Raw genomic sequence first — 19,127 nt, 5'->3', positions numbered from 1 at the left:
AATAGAAACCTCCGTGAAAATAAGAACATTTGATAGTTTTAGAAGAACAACTGGGATACATATCAAAACTGCTGCGACAGATATCATTTAGCTATAACATACTCAACAACTCTTGCTTGGGTTTGGGGTCACAGTTTAAGAACCAGGCAGTGATATTGGCTCGAGAATAAGCTAGGACAATTAGCTCTCACAACCACTCCAATTCTCACGGCAACCCTTCAGCTAATGACTCAAACTAATTCTGTGTGGGAAGCTTGAGGCTAAACTGTGCATTCAGGCAGGATCCACTGTAAAAACATTATTCTATACATTTTCTGATTATATTTTCCAAACTGTAAATACTCCTACTACATGATCCCAATAGCGGGATTCCATGTCATCAACCATGCACCACTGTTGTAAGTGTCTTCCCTCTGATAATCCAACCAAAGAATGGTTTGAATTGTTGAAGCTGTGAAGCCTTCGTCCACTTTCATTACAACATGAAACCAGTTAATGTAGCTCTAATTCATCTAGTTTAGTTCAGCATGTGAAGACACCGATCAAGACATGGACAAGAGCTGCACCATCCGTACAAAATCTCATAATCCAATGTTTCAGACAGATATAGACTTTATAAAATATGTATATTAATGAGGTGTATGAAATACTGCCAAACGTTTCCATATCCTGTTTCACATACTGCTCCAAAAGTAATGATTTATAACAGCGCACACCAGCTTCTTTAAGAAGAAAGAAGAAAGAGGGTCTCAGCAGTGGAGCCACCGTGTAAGTGTGGGTGTAACCCTTTAGAAATACTTGAGATTTTAGCTTGTTTGGGATTGAGGCTGTATTCAGACCTGGAGTTCATTTGCTTCGTTCCAATTCAGCAAACAATGTTTACAAACAATCCCTGGTTGGATTTGTGTCCAAACACTAACATTTATCACTGGACCAAAACTTGTAAACAAACGCATGTGGTTCAAACTGTTGACCCTGGAAAAACTTTCGTCATCTGAACAAAATCACAAAAACAATCAGAAAATGCTGCAGCAGCTCCAGCAAGTGCATATTTGCGTTGCTTGCTATTGTCCCGTTGATTTACCAATGTTCAGTAAGACGACCATACATTAACTTTAGGCAAACAACAAGGCTACGTATTGATACATCTAAGACGACACACTGCCTAAATACACATCAAGCTGACGCACAAGCACTCTGATGAGACAAACAACCACATGTTCACCTCACAATTTCTCTTCTGAAGACACAAATTCAGTTGTATCGGTTTAGAGTCAACTTCATTCTCAAAGCAAGTGGCCTGGGTGACTCGTAAATAGTCCTTGAGCAAACAGTGTGCTTCAGAGTTCAAGATGACTCACACAGCACAGTAAAGTAGTTACACAAGACTTCTAGAAGGTAACAGTGTCCACCAGTGACACACACACACACACACACACACACACACACACACACACACACACACACACACACACACACACACACACACACACACACACACACACACACACACACACACACACACACACACACACACACACACACACACACACACACACACACACACACACACACACACACACACACACACACACACACACACACACACACACACACACACACACACACCCCTATTGGTCATGTTCTAATTGCCAGCATCAGTCCCGACTTTGGACCCTTTACTCCATTGTGGCAACTGATTCTATCCAAGTATTACACATCTCTAAAGATCATTGGAAGGATCTTTAACCCTATCAATTCAAATTTACTTTCACAGAGGAAAGAATCCACTCCAGTCCAGTCCCGCCACTGAACATCGCCATTGCTCATCTCTTCTCAAGACCCAATGGAATCTGTCAGTGCATTGAGCTAAACATTGCAAAAGTAGCTTGTATCAGAATGAAAGGGCCATATTCTAAGTATGTTTATAACAGCTCTGTGCTGCATGAGAGCGATTAATCTAATGTTGTCCACCTGCTGTCCAAGTGCAGTCTAACTCAGTTACTATCCCAGTGTGAAAAATGACACCGTGTGCAACAGATCTGTTATTTACCAAGTCAAAGTTTCGGCCTTGTTTTTAGTTCTGCTAAAGGTCCGTAGAGCATTCAGTGTATCACTAACCACATGACCAGGTGCTCCATAGGCACAAGGCTTTGAATTATTAATCAGTGTGCCTTGTTGCTCTCCATGTTCACCGCTTAGTAATTTGTAAGCATTTTGCTCATGGCTCAGTGCAACAAAATACCACTGACCGAATCGGATCACGTCATTGAACTGGCCGGCTTGTGAGATCGTGTTTGTTGTCCTCCTGCCTTGTTTGTGTGTGTGTGTATCTGCTGTTAGGTGTTCAAATGTCACATCAAATGTATGTCTGTAGCTGAAACACTGAAAACCAATTTTGGGACCTTGATGGAGCTTGAGGAAATAAATAATGCTGCTCATCACTGAATGCCCGAGTCGTTAAATCTGTACCGGAAGAGCCAGCAAAGTGTTTCATGTTGAGCCATAGTCAGAGAGCATTACTTATCAAAGATATACTGGGAATGCTGTGTATGTCAAAAATGTCACTTTATGGCACAGGTGTCAAACTCAAGGCCCGCAACGTCATTTTATGTGGCCCGCGCGAGAAAATGCCGCATTGTCCATAAACTACATTTCCCACAACGCATGTCGATTTTGTGACCCACTAAGTGACGGCATCCCGCCATTAAAATGCAGCGTTTCTACATCAGTGTCAGATCAGCGTTTAACTTAAGTGATTTTCCCGAGGATCGATTCTCTGATATTTTAGTCAATGATTCTTTCATGTAATCTCAATCTGTGAACGGCTTTCCATGCCTTACGATCTTCTCTCCCCAGCTTTCCACAGCAGTATCCAAATTGCTCTTTTACGTTCATTTCCAGGTTGGTACTTTTCAGTAAATGCTGCGTGTTTGTCCTGGAAATGTCTTCGAACATTTTTTCTTTCACCTCTCTTATTTATTCGAAATTTTCTTTCATTTCTCTCCATATAGCAAGCACATTTCTACACAGATGTGGAAATGTATGTACATTTAAAATAATTTCTAGATCTTGACAAGTTGTTTTATATATACACCTTATTGTTATTATTGTTTATCGTTGAAATTGCAGTTGTTTTACCTGAAACATCCTTGAAATTTCAGGTTGTTCACAATATGTTTTGTAAAAAGATAGTTAAACAAAAGTACACATTTGCAATATAAACTTGTACCTCTTTGCACTAACAAAGGGAAAACTTGGAGTTGTCCATTTATAGGCTATTATGCTATGATTTTACTTATCTGGCCCACTTGCATTTAAACTGGGCTGAATCTGGCCCCAAACTAAAATGAGTTCGACACCCCTGCTCTATGGGCTACATTTAAGTTCAACCCTTATCTTTCTTAAATCCAGTTTCATTCTGCTTACGTTTCCATTTTTACAAAATAATTTAGCTTCAAGTGAATAAGTGAACGACTGGTGGCATGGCCAGCATTATTAATTAGCTGCCAAATATCCTGCTTCACAACTATAACAAAAGTACAGTAGTAAAGTACGCAAAGTAAAGAAAAGTACGTATTTGGGAAATATACAATACTGATGGGCCATTTCCTGTTAATTAAGTTCACACAAGCAGCTTTGTTTTTCCCTTTAAAAGGAAAGTATCCATGCAGAGTGCCTGACACACAGGACACCTGGGGACTAATAAAGGATTCTTCTATCTGATAATGACTTCATATTCTACTCAAAGTGGAGCAAAGAGCAGCTGTACAACTTCAGGTTCAGACTTGTCATGGGGCCAGTGGAACAGCTCATATATAGCTGCTGTGCTCCCACACTGGGTCACAGAGGAAGACTTCAGTTCAAGAGGTCAACCCTGAGGAAGACCTCCATATGACAGTTTACAGCTTCTTTCATATTTCCACCAGACTTAAGGCCTTTATGCAAACTTTGATACAACGAAAGGCAGTGGTTTGATTTAAGGGGGTCCGTGTTTGTAGCTTTTAAGAGGAATGCATCAATGCAAAGTGCCTGAGACGCACCACACAGTAATAAATCCATGTATCCTACCTGTATAACCTGCAATCCAGCCCCATGAAGACACCATGGCCAGCAACCATTTGAACATGAGTCCTTCAATGTACCAGAAAGTGGGGCTGTCCCATATCCTGAGAGGCTGCAGGGCGATCAGGTACAAGCAGTAGGATGGGATGGCCGCACAGTTGTTTAGAAACATGAAGACGAAGCGGAGCACAGATGTGAGCAGGACCAAGCCCAGTTTGCCGGCGCCGTCCAGGAGCTGTGCCATCCTGATACACACCGTCTGGGACACGAACACACACACACGAACACACACAAGTTAACATCTACACCAGGCATTGAAAACATACGCAAATACCTGCAATGGTCCAAACAGTCTTCAGCAATGTTTTAAACGCGACATAATTCCAAATACGCGCTGGGAAGCTGAGCTGACGCTAGGCTCTGGCTAATCTCGGATCTAAATCTTATAAACGCACAAGGAAAGCTAGCTCACTCTTGGATATAGCACATATAGTGTATGTTCAAGGAGATGTATTCGGAACCGGGGGGAGGGGGGGTTATTAAGCGGGACCCCCCTGCTAGCTAGCCACACAGCCATAGCGGTGGTCCATCCAGAGACAGGACCATAAAAGGACCAGTCGCTCGGGACGTGGTCCATTACCTCCATGCCGCGCTAGCTAGCAGCAGACTGGGTTAGCATAACGGGAACATATGTTCAGAAACGGAGCAGCTTTGACAACTCGCGAAACAGATTGACACAAACACTGAAATGCGCTTCTGAGATAACCGACAAAGATCGAAGACTTCGGTATTAACCAAACAATAACCTGGACCCCCCGGGTGATATAGCGTGTATACCCGTGTCTTCTCCAGATCATAGCCTGACCCTGTAAATGAGTTAGACTGGGGGCTAGATTACTCACCTAATTAATGTCACTGGAGCATCCAAGGGCGGAAAAAGATGGAATTGCGGAGCGAGATATATCGTGTCACGTGTAAATAAGCGAACAGTTTAGTTAGCGATTTGTATTTATCATGGTCGTCTGAATGAAATCTGCGGGTGGAAATTCCTAATGGAATAAAAGAACCAGACAGGAGTCAAACTGGCTTCCTCCATTTATCCGTCAGAGACTACTCGGCCTCAGTGGATCACTGGCACCGACGGCTCGCTAGCTAGCAAGCAAGCTATTCCAGTTTAACGTCGCCGGATCCATCTCAGTCAGCGGCACCGGGATCGTTCCTCTCATGCACCATCATCATCATCATCAGTGTCCGGTTAGCTAGCTACACAGCCTCCATTAGCGTGGATAAACGGGAATGATGCAACAAAGGATAAAAAAAAAAAAACACTAAACAAACGCTACACTAAACATCACTGACACGCGTCCACGAAACACAGATGAAAGCGATCTGTAGAGTCTGGTCTGCTATGACCCGTTAATTTGATCCATAACCCGATTTACTAGCGACAAGTTACCCACAGAGAGAACAGGGTGAGACCGGAAATATGATCAACTCGTCAAAATAAATGCAGAGGCAAGGGAGGGGGCAAAGACATAGTACACGTACATCTTTTTAAAGCGAATGAATGAGGAAAAACGACCCTGAAATTCATATACTGTATTGATCGGTAGGATTGGAATAATTCCTAGATTTATGCATAAAAATAATTGTGAATATTTTGCTTATCATGTAAAAACACGTGTTGGTTTCTTCTCAGGCTTTTATAAATCATATTCGGTCAAAGCTGACAATTTGGAGACAGAAGAATCGATGACAAACCATAGGGAAATCATTAGTAACAACGAAATTTATTCGATTATTTAGATTTCTCTGATTTATCAGTGAAGTAGCAGAAATCTAGGAAAAGCTTTGAATTAGAAGTTCACGGTACACAGTATTATTTTGAAAGCTTTGTGCTAGTAGTTTCATTTTTATTCTGTCTGACTTTACTCTCATCTTTTCCTGTAAGTGCGCAGGCTATCCGATGCTTCCCTTATTCTTAAGTAATTCCTAAGTTTATGTCAAAATTCTGGCTTCATCGTAAATCATTACGACTCCACCCTGACTGCAACGTTAGCAAATCGTTTTCAGATCAGATCATAGAGTGATATCTTCTTTGAATTCCTGATGTGTTTAATCCTAATTAGAAACAGCATGAGCTTTCAATAAAGCCTGCATCTTAAATATGTTATGCATATCTCATAGTTGGATATAGGATTCTTTGGCCGTCAAACATGTTGGCTGAAATAACTTCATCTCACCTCGTCTCAGTGATCCACCCACCCATTAAATACAGTATGTGTGTGTGCATATATAATGGATGGATAAATAGACGTAACATACAGTATTATATACAGTACAATGTATACGGGCAGACCGTAGTAGCCATCGTCTCCACATGACATCGTCTGATACCAACTGCAAATATAATGTATACTGAATATGTTGAGACAATAGCGCTGTTACTGACTACAGTCTGTCCCCCTATGGCCATTTCATGTATTGTAAGTATATTACATGAAAGGGAAAGTCCAGGGCCATCCAATATTACATTGTCCACAAGGTTACTGAATGCATGAAATATATATTCTTTCTTGCTCATACTTAAAAAGGTGTATTGTGTATAGTGTGTATATTGTGTATACTGTTTCTTTTGTGTATATTGTTTCTTGTGTGTATATTGTCTATTGTATGTATATTGTATATACTGGTTCTTGTGTGTATATTGTTTATTGTGTGTATTTATCTTGTATTTCTTCTTCTGTAACTTTGCTGCTGTGGCGACTGAATTTCTCATCAGTGAGATAAATAAGCGTCCTATCCTATCTTACCATTGGAAGAACAATATGTATATGTGTTGACACTATAGTTTGGTGACCTCACAGCAAGCATATAAAGCAGGGCCTTTGTCAGTCAACAGGCTCAGCAAGTGGAGAACAGAGGTGATTTAACAAAGAAGGCACACAGAGAAGAGACATTCAGTGTGGGACGAGGATGAATGAAGAGGGCTTTCTGCTGGAGAGAGGCAGAGGAGGATGCTATATCACTTGCTGGTGTAAAAGGCAAAAGAGGTGAAAGGACAAAATAATGACAAAACAACTGACTGAGGAAGGTAAAACGGGTAAGAACCAGCAGCACTTACTTACACTTTACTGATTAGGTAACTTATTTGTTATTTATCCAATCAATCAATGATTGTACTCATTTTGACGATTGACGGACTTATTTGTTAGCACCATTTAATTCAATCAATCTAAAAACATAAAGGTATTGTCTTGGCTGTAGTGGTGCTCTGTCTGTCTGCTTTCCTTACAGTCAGAAGACATACAGGTTATGTGAGCTGGAAGCTGTAAATTTAAAGGTATAAATATGATTGAGAAGCCTGTGATGGACTGGTGGCTGTACACATTTGATTCCCCCCCTCCGGCACTGCTCAGAAGATAGCGGTCCAAAGAGTGTTGGGTGGATGAATGAAACGACAGCATTATTCTGTGTGTATTCACAGGTGCTAAGATGCAGTTTAGAATGATTACACACATTGATCAGCATAGAAATCAAATCTTATATTTTATTGTTGGAAAAAAAATACTCAAGGATTTAGATTCTACCAGACATAGTTAAGTTAACAAAATGTTTGTAAGAAGAACATCAAGGCGACAGAATCGAAGAAGCTAGAAGCGGCTGTATGCAGCCCTCTGTGGAGGAGGAGGGGCTGCGCTCTGCTGCAGCTGGTGCCGGAGCTGCTGGGAATATGGATCCTCCAGGGATTTCACTGACACTGTGGTCTTGGGCCCAGTCTTCCACTCTATGCCGTTCTCATCCACCACGGAGGCCTCCACGGTGACAGTATGGGTTCCCAGAATGGAGAAATTGAGTAGGAACTGGGTGCTGAAGTAGTCATTGTGGGGTTCTACCCGCTGCTCAATCTCATTAGTTTTAGTGTCTAATGGAATCTGAAATATATTGAAAATGGGAAAAGATGGAAAAACAACACAGTTAAAACTCAAAAGTACATGCTAAGTGATAAATTGCTAGAGGCAACAACCAATCGAAGGCTACAAACCTTGAATTCAGGCCCTGTCTTGCTCTGGAGAACAGAGGTGACATTAAGACAGACTGACTGGATCTTCCGGAACAATCCTGGGGTTGAGCCGTGCTGCACCACCCCTTCCACCTTCAAAGTCAGCTGCTGGCTGCTCTGCACTGGGATTGGCTCACTTGGGGTTCGTGGGGATGGAGAGAGGGCCAGCTAGAAAATGAAAAATAAATAATGGCATGAGCTTTAAGGTGGTTAGAGTTAGGTTGCTACATACAGGTATGTATAAGTTATAAATAAAGTTGAATTGAATTTGAACTATTGGCCATGTGTGGCAAGTTACTTCTTCTGGCGAGAAATCAAACTGAGCATGCTCTATTCCCTCCTGCTAAACCGGCTCTGCACTGACTGGCAACCTGCAATTGGCCGGAGCTGGCAGCACTGGATGACGGACTAATTCTCCCCACATACCTTGTGGCTGTGTATTCCACTATATAAATAAGGAAAATAAAAAGGAACGTCTGCCCCTAAACTGTTCATTTTCAGGGTTTCTCCTGTGACCATAAACTGCTTCTGTTGACCTGTATTAATCTAAGTGAATGTAAAACTTACCTTGATGCTGGTTGACTGGAGCTTCTGAAAGAAGTACCTCTGGAAAGACAGTGGAACTTTGAGCAAAGCTATGACAGCATCACAAAGACAACCTGTATGCTGCAGAACAGAAAACAACACAGTAAGATTAATTGCTTGACAAAATTAGCAGTTATTGAGATTGATTAGTGCAGCAGGATAAAAAGCTTGTATTTCAGATGCATTGTGCATTACACCAGTGGTTCCCAAACTTTTTCTTTCGCGCGCCCCCCCTTATGTAGATGAAGTTTTTCGCGCCACCCACTTTGGGAACCACTGCATTACACAATGTCTGAGGCAAGGTGCATATAATGAAGCATATGTGAAAGTTGGAGATGACATTAATCTCACCAGGTAGGAAACAGGAGGGTGTTTCTTGCTCAATCCCTCCACTTCCTCAAGCACATGATTGAAGACTGACATCATCCGTCGCTCGTATTCACTCTCTGTCTGGACGGAGCCCAGGGTGCCGTATTCCTGAAAACTAGATTAGAATCATCAAGACAGATACAATCAGTTTCAATCAAAGAGAGAAAGTTTGTTGATAGAAGAGAAACATTTTTTTAAGGAAAAGCCTAATCTAATTAAATATAAAGGCATCCACTTCATCAGGTCAGGTATGTAGGCTACATAGGCTTATAGAAGAATGGTTACAGCATGAACATACATACATAAATCGATATTTTTCCTCGCACTATATTTAACCATACGAACCAGTCTGTTAAAGTTCATATTTTAAAACCCTGCCTTTGTGAAGATTACAGTGTTATAATGTGATGTCTGCCTGAACTACAGTTCTTTTGATACCACTCCATATGGATGGCAGAGCTCGACTTTTTAAATGTTTTGCTCCCTCTCCTGTGGGAGCAATACATCCAGCAAGATCCGGACAAACCATCTCCTTCATCTTATTTTGATCACTTCATAAACTGTAGCCACTGCCAGCTGGTCCCTCTGTTGTTTGTAAGTCTGAATAACAAACCAGCATGGTGTGTTTGTGTGTGAGAGTGAGTGAGTGAGTGAGTGAGTGAGTGAGTGAGTGAGTGAGTGAGTGAGTGAGTGAGTGAGTGAGTGAGAGTGAGAGAGTGAGAGAGAGAGAGAGAGAGAGAGAGAGAGACCCCTTCCGCGACAAAAATGATGAAATTGGAGCAGGAGTGTGCTGGCCATAATGGCCCATCTTAACATTTGAGAATTCTTCTGTGAAGGTTGATATATTCAAGAAGAATGTGCAGAAGTATGTGATCATGGGGGTAGAGAGCATCTATCAGGGAGAGGAAACCCCGGAGTCCTCTTCATTCCTAAAATCCACCCATGAAGATACCTTTCTTAAAAAGAAAAAGAGAAAAAGAGTGACCAGAGCAGGTTGGCACTCACCTGGCTGCTTGGGGGTCCAGGATTAGAGATTCTACCACATGAGAGACAAGCAAACAGCTCTGTTGTTGTCTGAGCAGAAAGTTAAAGACAAACATGCAAACACAACAGTATTGATGTAACTGACAGCTATTTCTCTTAAAGGATACAGCTCCACGTTGCGCAGGGTGGCGTAGTCTGCATCGAACGACGACTGGTGTAAATCAGCATAACGAGCGGCGAGACTTCTAAACTCGTCCATGCAGACCTTCATCTGACAACAAGAGGGAGCACGCACTTGGCTATTTATATGAAAGGAGCAAATGTACGGTTTTATTATTGTGTTTTCTTTACTGTAACTTCTAACAGTGTCTTACCTGCATGGAGATCCGCCCGCATCGCTGCTGTTCATTGCCTGAAGAGAGGGCGATGGTGGTGGCGATGGCTGGGGGAGGGCTTGTTTTCAGGCTGTTGCAGGTGCAAATGAGCTGCGACAGGGCTTGCAAGGTGTCGATACGCAGCTTAATGAACTCACACTGGAATGTAAGAGGGCTAAGGGGAGTGCTAGCAGCCTGGAGGGAGAGATTAAACACACATACATAAGCACACTGACCAATAAACCAACAGAGATAGAGAGAGATAGCAGGTTTGTTCATGTAATTCAATCAGGACTGCTGGGTATTTAGCTGCAGCACTGTGAAATTTTAGATTAGGTATCAGCAGTTTTTAATCTGTCATCTGTGTGTACTGATTTGGATGGAAAAGGTAAGTAACCGTGAGGGAGGCGATGCCCTTTTGGTAGGAGCGCAGGGCCTCGGCGATGGCGCTCATGGCTCCACTGTAGTCTCCATCCTCTACGTGACTCAGGCATTGTTCTGCCTGGGAAAACTCCTTCAGGCTGTTCAGCCAGAAGTAGAAGTGCTCCGACGCCACGCGGGTCCGCAGACTCTGATACAGCTCACTGGAGAACTCATGACATCCCTGTGGATCAATAATAAGGAGTGATAAGAGCCGTCTTAGATAAAGGGACCACCAAAATCCAAGGCAAGAGCAAACACATGATGATTCACTCAAAAAAGATATTTCATGATCTTACTAGGTCTTAAACAAACTGAAGTGAGGCATGGTTAGCAATTTGGACAGAACTATGATCACCGACTAAAGACCACCAAAATATACTGTACATATCCCAGTCAGTAGACTTTCAAATTGGAACATAGATGGCCATGTTCAAATGAAACAGGCCTGTGTGTGGCAGTATTGATGTTTCATCCCGTGATCTCACCATGCGTGAGGCTTGCCGTGCGATGCGGTACACTGTCCAGCCATTGGCAACATTTTCAAGCTGCTGTTTGATGACCGACTTCACTTCGGCTGACAAAGAGGACTGGCTCGCCACAAAAATCACTGTTGCCAAGGAAACCTGCAGCGATCACAGAGGAAGTGTTAAAATCGCAAATCTAGTGAATTTGTCCTTGAAAACAAATCTGTGGCTCCAGATTGGTGTCTTACTAGAAAGTATATACAACACAATTACTGCTTAATATGTCAGATCAATGCTGTTTAAGACATAAAACACTTTAAGCCTTAAAGTGTGAGATCCTTTAAGGCTTCCATGCTAAGGTGAAGCCGATAGCCTGACTCATTCGCTTTCTCACCAGGAGCTCTTGCTGCTTGTCAGTGGAGGAGTGACTGGCCACTCTGTAGAGGTCCACCAGATCTCCCAGCATGCCGTCTCCCAACACTGGCAAGTGGGTGGCGATGGCTGCCAGCGCGTGGCACATGAGAACACGAGAGGAGTCACAGGCAGAGTGCAGCTGGCCCAGCAGGAATTCCACTACTGACTGGCTGAGGTGAGGTCGACTCTTCAGCAGCTTAACTAATGAGGTGAGGGTGGTCTAGAAAGAGCCAGGTTGATATAGAAAGAGAAGAAGACAGCTGGGTTTTACTGTAGTAACGCCAAGTACTTTTGCAACACAGAAACCTTTTCAGTAACTCAAACTTATAATTCCTGGATCATTTAGCTACTTCAGGGTAAAAACTCTCTAATGGATAAAGCAACAATGAGGCTTCCAGACCTCTGAAGAAGTTGGAAGCAGTAAACTGAACTACTGAGGAAGAGGTGCAATCCTTTCTGTCCATTTAAGCAGATGAGGAAATTCCAGAAAGTATTTCAAAAGATGTTTCTATGTTCTGAGGTTACGCCTATCGTGAAGAAGTGAAGAGAAAGACAGAATTTCCAAATAAATCAATCATTCTTCATGGTTCTAGAGTTGTGATGGGAATGTAAGCAAGGAGGTCACTGAGGAAACCATGTATAGTAGTTCTGCCTCCAGATATAGGAGCTCTAAACTTGGGTTGATAGTACCTCTTATGTAGACTTAAGTTGGAAAATGTTTGGTCTATTTTGTCATCGAACTTCATCATGACCATCAATGTATTCATCCACTCTGACGGGGACAGAATGCTTTGTGCTTGTATATTCCCTTACTTTAAGTGTGGCCTGTACACCGGGGCTGCTGTCTTGACTGCAAAGCATCAGCAGAGACTGCACTCCCAAAATGGTGTCCTGCTCCAACTGCACTATATCTGAGCAGAGGAGAGAAAGAGAAACACACACAGTGCCACTTACCGATGACACACAACACTCAGAGATCGCAGGAATGTCTGGACAGAATTGTACAAAGTGCTCCATCATTCGCAGGGTAACTAACCTTTTTCTGGACAGGAAATGGCAATGTTGGAGAGCACGATAACCCCGTGAGCAGCCACCGCCAGGTTGCTGTGGTAACAGCATTCTTGTGCCAGTTTTACCAAGTCAGTGAGGCAAAGAGGAACCGAAGGGCTTCCTGAAAAGAGAGGATGTTTTCCAAGAGCTCTAATAGTCCCGAATTTTTGCAAATTTCACAACACAAATTGAACAGTGAATGACACCTGTCATGCTGTCGAAGTACTGCTTGATGGCAATTGTTCCAGAAAGGGTGGAGAGGACAGCCAGCATCCCCAGTTTCAAGCTGTTGTAAGGGCTTGTCAGTGCACATTCACACAGGGTCTGCAAGCATGAAAACCATCCGATTCACAACAGGTATTACTTCTACATAAAAGAAAACTGTCAGCATCCCAAACTCTACCTGTGTGTTTTCTCTGTTCCAAAGGTGAGGAGCCTTCTTAGCCAGGAGCTTTAAGTCATTAATAGCCAACCTCTTAATAGCTTTTCTCGGGTCATCTTTCAGGTATTGAAGGAGAAGCTGCAACTGCATGCACATGGAATAAAAGAGGCAGTGATGTTCATTTAACAAAAAGGAATTAGGATGTAGATTGTAGTTGTGCATTACAATCCACCTCACCACCACCGGTGTAACATACCGAGCTCAGGATATCACATGTCAGATCCAATTCAGCATATTCATGAGCTGCTACATCAATAAAGTATATCTATCTATCTATCAATCGTGTATTTCAGAGGAATGCTTCATACTGACTTCACCCGTGTCAAAGCCAAAGCAGCACAGGAGACATAGACTGTCATTGAGTAAGTTTAAGTTAGTAAGTTACAGAAGCTGCCACTGTATTCAAAGAGTACTGGGAGTCCTTATGGACACGGTGTTGGATTTCTGTGCATGTGTATGAACGGCCTATCAGAGACAGAGTGGAACGGTTGGCGCTTAACAAAGAGACTTGGTTACACTAGAACGTGTGAGAAATGAAAATCTTCCATCTAAATAATCTGACTAATCAACTGGTGGCATTATCTATGATGACAAACTGAAGTTGTCCATCAGGCTGAAACAGGTTGCAATGCTCGTGTGTTATGCAAAAGTTTATACAAATGTGGAAATGTGGAAAAATGATAAAGCATCCTTCAATGCAAATGTTAAACTGGGGAACACGGTATGTCCCTTTCGAGGTGTTTTACTGAATGGGATACTGCTACATCCGTGTCCTGGTCCTACCTGCTTTGGGATATCAATGAGAGAAGATGCAGCCAGCTGAGTGAAGGTGTGCAGGGTGACGATGACCATGGGAGTGGAGGGGTAAGAGTCGACCAGGTGCTGGAGAAGCTCTCTGCTGCTGGAGGCCAGGTTGGCATCATGGTGCATGTGCTGCAGCATGGGGATCAGCTTCAGCTTCAGGTCCACTGGAGTGTCTAGACCTGGTGGGATGGAGGTACACAGGAAGAACAGGGAAATTTTGAAGCAAAGCAACTTCTGTCGATGAATATCCATCTTTTCCTGAACACAGATTTAAGGAATTCCGTTTCTCAAGGACTACAGTTTAATACACCTTCCATGGTCTTGTTTTCATTTTCGGCTCAACTATGACATTTCTGGAAACAGGTTGATCCACTTCTACAGTTTGTTGCTGTGCAAACTGAGCGATGGTTACATTTGTGTATGTGCAAACACTCAGTTTGAGGTTCTTTAAAGCCTGCTCTTCTGATTGGTCAGTTGCGTCAGGCACATGGTGAGGGAAATACAGACAAACGCTTGCTGGCCTGGTTGATGTCAACATGCTACAGAAGGACCAACCAAACACTTAAGCATTCCACATCAACATTACATCAAACGTTACCCATTTTTCATGCCTTAACTGGTTTTCATCGGCTTATTATTTCCAAAATATTTGTTTGTAAGAAATACAAAAACTGCGTAAAAGAAATGTGTATTGAGGACAGAATGTGTGTGATCTGCAACTCAATGATTTTACCTTGAATCATTTCACTGACTTTGTTGCAAATTCCAGCCGCAAAGTCACTGAAAAAAAAAAACACATCATAAATAAACAAAGCAAAATCCTTGTCAAGTGTGTTGTCAGATATCACATACATTACAGTTCATCTGGACGTAATGATTCACATACTTTGACTGTGCAGAGAAGCTAGCGGCAGCAAATATGGCAGCTTCCACTTCCACGTTGTCATGAGAGTCCAAACTCTGGCGAATGGTGTGATGAGCATTCTTCCTCTCTGGGATAATGGAGGCCAAACTGCCGAGCATCCTGATAAACGGACAACAGGGAAAGGTTTTAGTTTTAGAAAGAGAGGGAAACTGGTAGGAAACTATTTCAGGAAGATTATTTTTACCTCTATGAAGATAAGTGAGTTCTTATTTCAGGCACAAAAGTGACTGAGATAAGAAATCATCGTTTTTCTATCGCCAATGATCATATACACTAAATATTAAGAGTCTTGGGGGAGCGCAATATTACCCTTAAGTGTTGATTTGTCAAAATTCTGGAGGGAATATTGACAGCTGAATGTTTGAGTTCAGCTGAATTGGATGTCCGTCCATGTTACAGAGCTACAGTGCCTCGGCACACAATGTACTGCGCCCACCTGACATTTCTGGACCAATTGAGAATAAAGCAAAATAAATCACTCTTTGATCTGACAAACCCAACAAAGAGACTTTTGAAAGTGGTGTGAAAGTGACTTGACTCTGTCGCTCTATTGGTCTTATTGGTGGTAATTAGAGAGAGCGTCTGTAGATTAGTATTATTCCTGAAATCACAAATTCATTAATTTCCTGTCCTTTCCAGAATATTGTTCATTTGTGTATTTATTATTTATTTGACATGTCCATTACCGCAGAGTAATTGCTCTGGCCACGGGGTCATTGCTATGGATGACGGAAAACACCCGTTTAACAAATTCATCCACATTGAGGATCTTTTCCAGGTGTTTCTCACTCTGCTGCGTTACCTTCAGCACACACAGACGGAGGAAGTCGTTTCTGAAATCAAAGACAACCCTCAGTAAGCAAACACGCCACAGTTATACGGGGTCACAACACATGATGCTTACTCATTAATCTGTCTATATATATATACATATATATGTCAATGTCCTGTCATACCCTAGTCTGAAGATGTCTGCCAGCTTGAGAAAAGCAGAGTTGATGAGAATAGGGAAAGGATACTTCTGGAAGAGTTTGGGGAAGAGCACCACTGCCTCACACTGCTCTCCGAGCTTCCCTGAACGCAACCCTGCAAGGAGAAAAGCGACGGACTGATTCACATCCTACAAACTCACATCGACTCTGATTCAACGCAGAGAACTAACTTCAAGTTCTTAAACTACTACAACAACTGCTAACGGTGTAGCCACAGTTAGCTAACCAGCAAACACACCTTTGTCCAGCTCCATGAGAGCGGAATTGGCGTCGAGTTCCTGTTCGCCATAACAAGCCTCTGAAAGGAATGAACGAGCTGTTGAAAGCGACATCACTCCTTAGTTTGACGTTTAATAACAATAACAAACCATATAGCGCCTATGAATCATTAGCATTTCACTGTTAGTGTGGGGAATAAGCGCACTTCACCCGGATGCTATTGTAAACACTACTTCCTGTGTGTTAAACATAATAAAAGCACCAATAAACACTAACGATCAAAGACCAGCAAGAATAATTAAATATTACAGACTGCTTACCTGTATAAATGTAACCATATTATTTATAATCCATATTTTCAGGGAGAGATAGATCAATATTTTTGTATGGATTAAACACAACACCAGTAAGAGAATGTCATGATGGTATTTATGTTTTAATTTACCCTATGCGTATCTATATTGCAGTAGGTTTTATGATTGAATCTGTTTGATGATTTTACACTCTTTTTTAAATTCATTTCATCTGTATTTAATGAAGCTTTTGCAAGAAACAACACCTTTTTGGCTTTAATCAATAAAAGAAAGCGGAGGTGGCGAACGAGGAAGTAGATGTTTCAGCCAATGGTAAGGCGTGACGCAATTTTAGCGGGGGATTCGTCTCAGTTGTGTATTCGCGGGGAAAATAAGTCGCAGGATCACCAAATCTTCAACATCACCATTATAGTGTTTACAAAGTTATTAGAGAGCGTGACATAACGATGCTGTTCCGATCCATAGTTGACAGAGGGAACGGCAGACGGAGGCAGAATGGTGAGAAACCACATCAGTGTTTTTGCACCGTTTCGTTCTTTAGCCTTACTTCTGTTAGCGTCTGGTTTGCTGTCCGTGTATTTGTGCCTAATGTTTTTACATCCTTGCTTTATTTAGATGTGTTTATTAAAATGTGTAGCTGCACCTTGGATATGGGATTAATTGTTAGATTATTAATTTTACCACCCTAAACGGACAAATTACCGTTAGCATAGCGTTTATCACACGTAAGAATATGCATGTCAAATATGAATACTCCATACACAGCACAAAACCTTTAGTCTCCAAAGTGAGGATGCACAACTCAAAGGGAACGTAACTGTTTAAATGTTTTAGTCTGGAATAAAATTGTCTGCATCAGTAGTATACTGTTCGTATCAGCATGGGCTCAGAGTTCTGTTACAGTAAAATCAATTATCAATAATCCTTTTCATTCAATTTGGCAATCTTTTGTCAACTAAAAATATTTATTTTCTGACACTTAAACATTGTACGTTTGTTTCTGTATGAAAATTCCTTTGTTATTATCTCAGTTTCGAAGTTGATATAGAACAACAATTCTAATCTAGCCCCTACCGTTTTTTGTAGACTTGATCCAAGCCCAACTTTGCTTTTGTGGCAGGTTTATTTTGACAGGATGTTGACATAAAGCTTTGATATTGGTGTTTTATGTTGCAAAAGAGAAAGTACTCATTGTTTTAATCACTCATAAGTATAACTCATGTGCATATCCAGTTTGAGTATTGCAGTCTCATAGGTTTTGCATGTGAAATACAAACTAGTAACTGTAGCCACCAGATTCTGCTGAAGTTTCCTCTCGGTGTGAAGTCCCACAAAGTTTAAATACTTGACTAAATAGTCTGCACCTCTAAATCGTATCCTAGAGTATATTTGCTCTTAATAAACACTGACCATGGCATTTCTCCTTGCAGATCCCAGGTTGACATTTCCTCTGAGCTCGCTGCTGGAAAGCTACCAGTGTGTCCGACATGATGAACACATCTCCTATGGCAACTTGGGTGATGCGGTGCCTCCATTCGGATTAGCTTTCTCCTCTGGTAGCCATTTATCTGTGATAATACCATCGGATAATTCATCAGGTTGCTGTTCCTTCTCACAAACTCCTTTGTCTCTGTCCTGTCATATCCCTTTAGTCAAAGGCCTGCAGAGTGTCCTTGCAGTGGCTAATGAAGAAGGCATTGTTAGGATCTACAACACTGAGAGCCGGGAAAAATCTGTTCTTAAAGGTTTGTGTGGAGACTCAATTTGTTCACAACTGTACATCATCAGGTGATGTGGGTGACTAATGGTGTGTGCGCCCTCACAGAATGGCTGGCTCATGAGAATGCAGTCTTTGACATCGCCTGGGTACCAGGGGAGCCTCGTTTGGTAAGCACCATATTGTTGTTCTCACTGGATAGTCTGTTGTAGTGAGTTACAGTATGCTGAGGCAGAATTACCGTTTAAGTCATTCCTACGAATGCACTTTTTTCTTTTAATACATACATTTGTGTCGACAGAGATTGGTGTTGTATTTTGAAGATATTGACGAAGTATGGGAAAAATCTCACAATTTTAAATTCTTTAAAGAAATGAATTTTCAGGATAAATATTTTGGAAATACCTGAAAAAAGTAATAATGGTAAAAGTCTTCCTTTAGCCAGGTAAATAAAGAGAGCGGCGGGATGCATTCTGTTGTACCCTTCAGTTGAATGACATAATTTCTTGGCCGGCCTAGATAAACCCTTTTCCTCCTTCATGACTTAGTTTCTTCTGCTTTCCTCATTACAGGCACTTGTTAACATCTCTGCATATGAAGTGTGCAGTAAAAGCTCCCAATAGGTGTGTTATAATGACAGGTTCTCCTCTGAATCACCCATAGGTGACTGCGTCAGGCGACCAGATGGCCCGGCTGTGGGATGTGACGTCAGGGGAGCTGTTGGGCAGCTGCAAGGGCCACCTCTGCAGCCTCAAATCTGTAGCCTTCACACAGCAGGAGAAAGGTACGCTGCAGACAGAGAGATATGCTGCTGGGGGAATAATGCTGTTCTCTTCTCATTTTACCCATCGAATTCACTGCAGTGGTTTTGGTGCGTGCCTGTGAAAAAACAACTTGTAGTTCAAGAACAAACAGGACCTTAA

At 42.0% G+C, this 19,127-nt stretch overlaps 3 protein-coding genes across 3 annotated transcripts in view; 1 reads left to right on the top strand and 2 right to left on the bottom strand.

Annotated features, from left to right (window-relative positions):
- lpgat1 (lysophosphatidylglycerol acyltransferase 1) overlaps positions 1-5,531 on the bottom strand; it is a 43,097-nt gene extending 37,566 nt beyond the window's left edge. Inside the window, exons 1-2 of the mRNA XM_076168043.1 lie at positions 4,968-5,531; positions 4,072-4,324 (exon numbers count right to left, since the gene is read on the bottom strand). Of these exons, the coding sequence (XP_076024158.1) occupies positions 4,072-4,309 (238 nt within the window). The 5' untranslated portion in view covers positions 4,310-4,324; positions 4,968-5,531. The remainder of the gene's footprint in view (positions 1-4,071; positions 4,325-4,967) is intronic.
- A 2,087-nt stretch (positions 5,532-7,618) lies between these two features.
- On the bottom strand, positions 7,619-16,395 carry ints7 (integrator complex subunit 7). Its single transcript, XM_076168059.1, has 20 exons — positions 16,193-16,395; positions 15,919-16,048; positions 15,649-15,795; positions 14,924-15,061; positions 14,771-14,817; positions 14,017-14,216; positions 13,195-13,317; positions 12,998-13,115; positions 12,778-12,912; positions 12,555-12,652; positions 11,722-11,961; positions 11,349-11,486; positions 10,838-11,044; positions 10,441-10,635; positions 10,234-10,337; positions 10,088-10,156; positions 9,065-9,197; positions 8,696-8,794; positions 8,111-8,296; positions 7,619-8,000 (listed from the first exon to the last, which is right to left on the bottom strand). The coding sequence occupies exons 1-20, from the start codon at positions 16,284-16,286 to the stop codon at positions 7,719-7,721; spliced, it is 2,883 nt and encodes a 960-aa protein (XP_076024174.1). The 5' UTR covers positions 16,287-16,395; the 3' UTR covers positions 7,619-7,718.
- A 434-nt stretch (positions 16,396-16,829) lies between these two features.
- dtl (denticleless E3 ubiquitin protein ligase adapter) overlaps positions 16,830-19,127 on the top strand; it is a 7,564-nt gene continuing 5,266 nt past the window's right edge. The window contains exons 1-5 of the mRNA XM_076167975.1: positions 16,830-16,985; positions 17,918-18,043; positions 18,140-18,232; positions 18,313-18,374; positions 18,868-18,988. Of these exons, the coding sequence (XP_076024090.1) occupies positions 16,934-16,985; positions 17,918-18,043; positions 18,140-18,232; positions 18,313-18,374; positions 18,868-18,988 (454 nt within the window). The 5' untranslated portion in view covers positions 16,830-16,933. The remainder of the gene's footprint in view (positions 16,986-17,917; positions 18,044-18,139; positions 18,233-18,312; positions 18,375-18,867; positions 18,989-19,127) is intronic.

This window comes from Genypterus blacodes, unplaced genomic scaffold (assembly GCF_046128005.1).
Source record: "Genypterus blacodes isolate CSIRO-AG114 ecotype Tasmania unplaced genomic scaffold, CSIRO-AGI_Gbla_v1 ptg000185l_1, whole genome shotgun sequence".
In the NCBI taxonomy this organism is placed as follows: domain Eukaryota; kingdom Metazoa; phylum Chordata; class Actinopteri; order Ophidiiformes; family Ophidiidae; genus Genypterus; species Genypterus blacodes.
The sequence above is the reverse complement of the archived record's forward strand: the minus strand, read 5'-3'. Positions and strand labels throughout refer to the sequence as shown.

Excerpts from the sequence above, each read along its gene's own strand:
- ints7 (XM_076168059.1), bottom strand. The coding sequence starts at position 16,286 with ATGTCGCTTTCAACAGCTCGTTCATTCCTTTCAGAGGCTTGTTATGGC. Across the intron at positions 15,796-15,918 it reads GCAGACATCTTCAGACTAGG|AAACGACTTCCTCCGTCTGT; the intron begins GTATGACAGGAC and ends CTTTGATTTCAG. Across the intron at positions 11,487-11,721 it reads ACAAGCAGCAAGAGCTCCTG|GTTTCCTTGGCAACAGTGAT; the intron begins GTGAGAAAGCGA and ends TGATCGCTGCAG.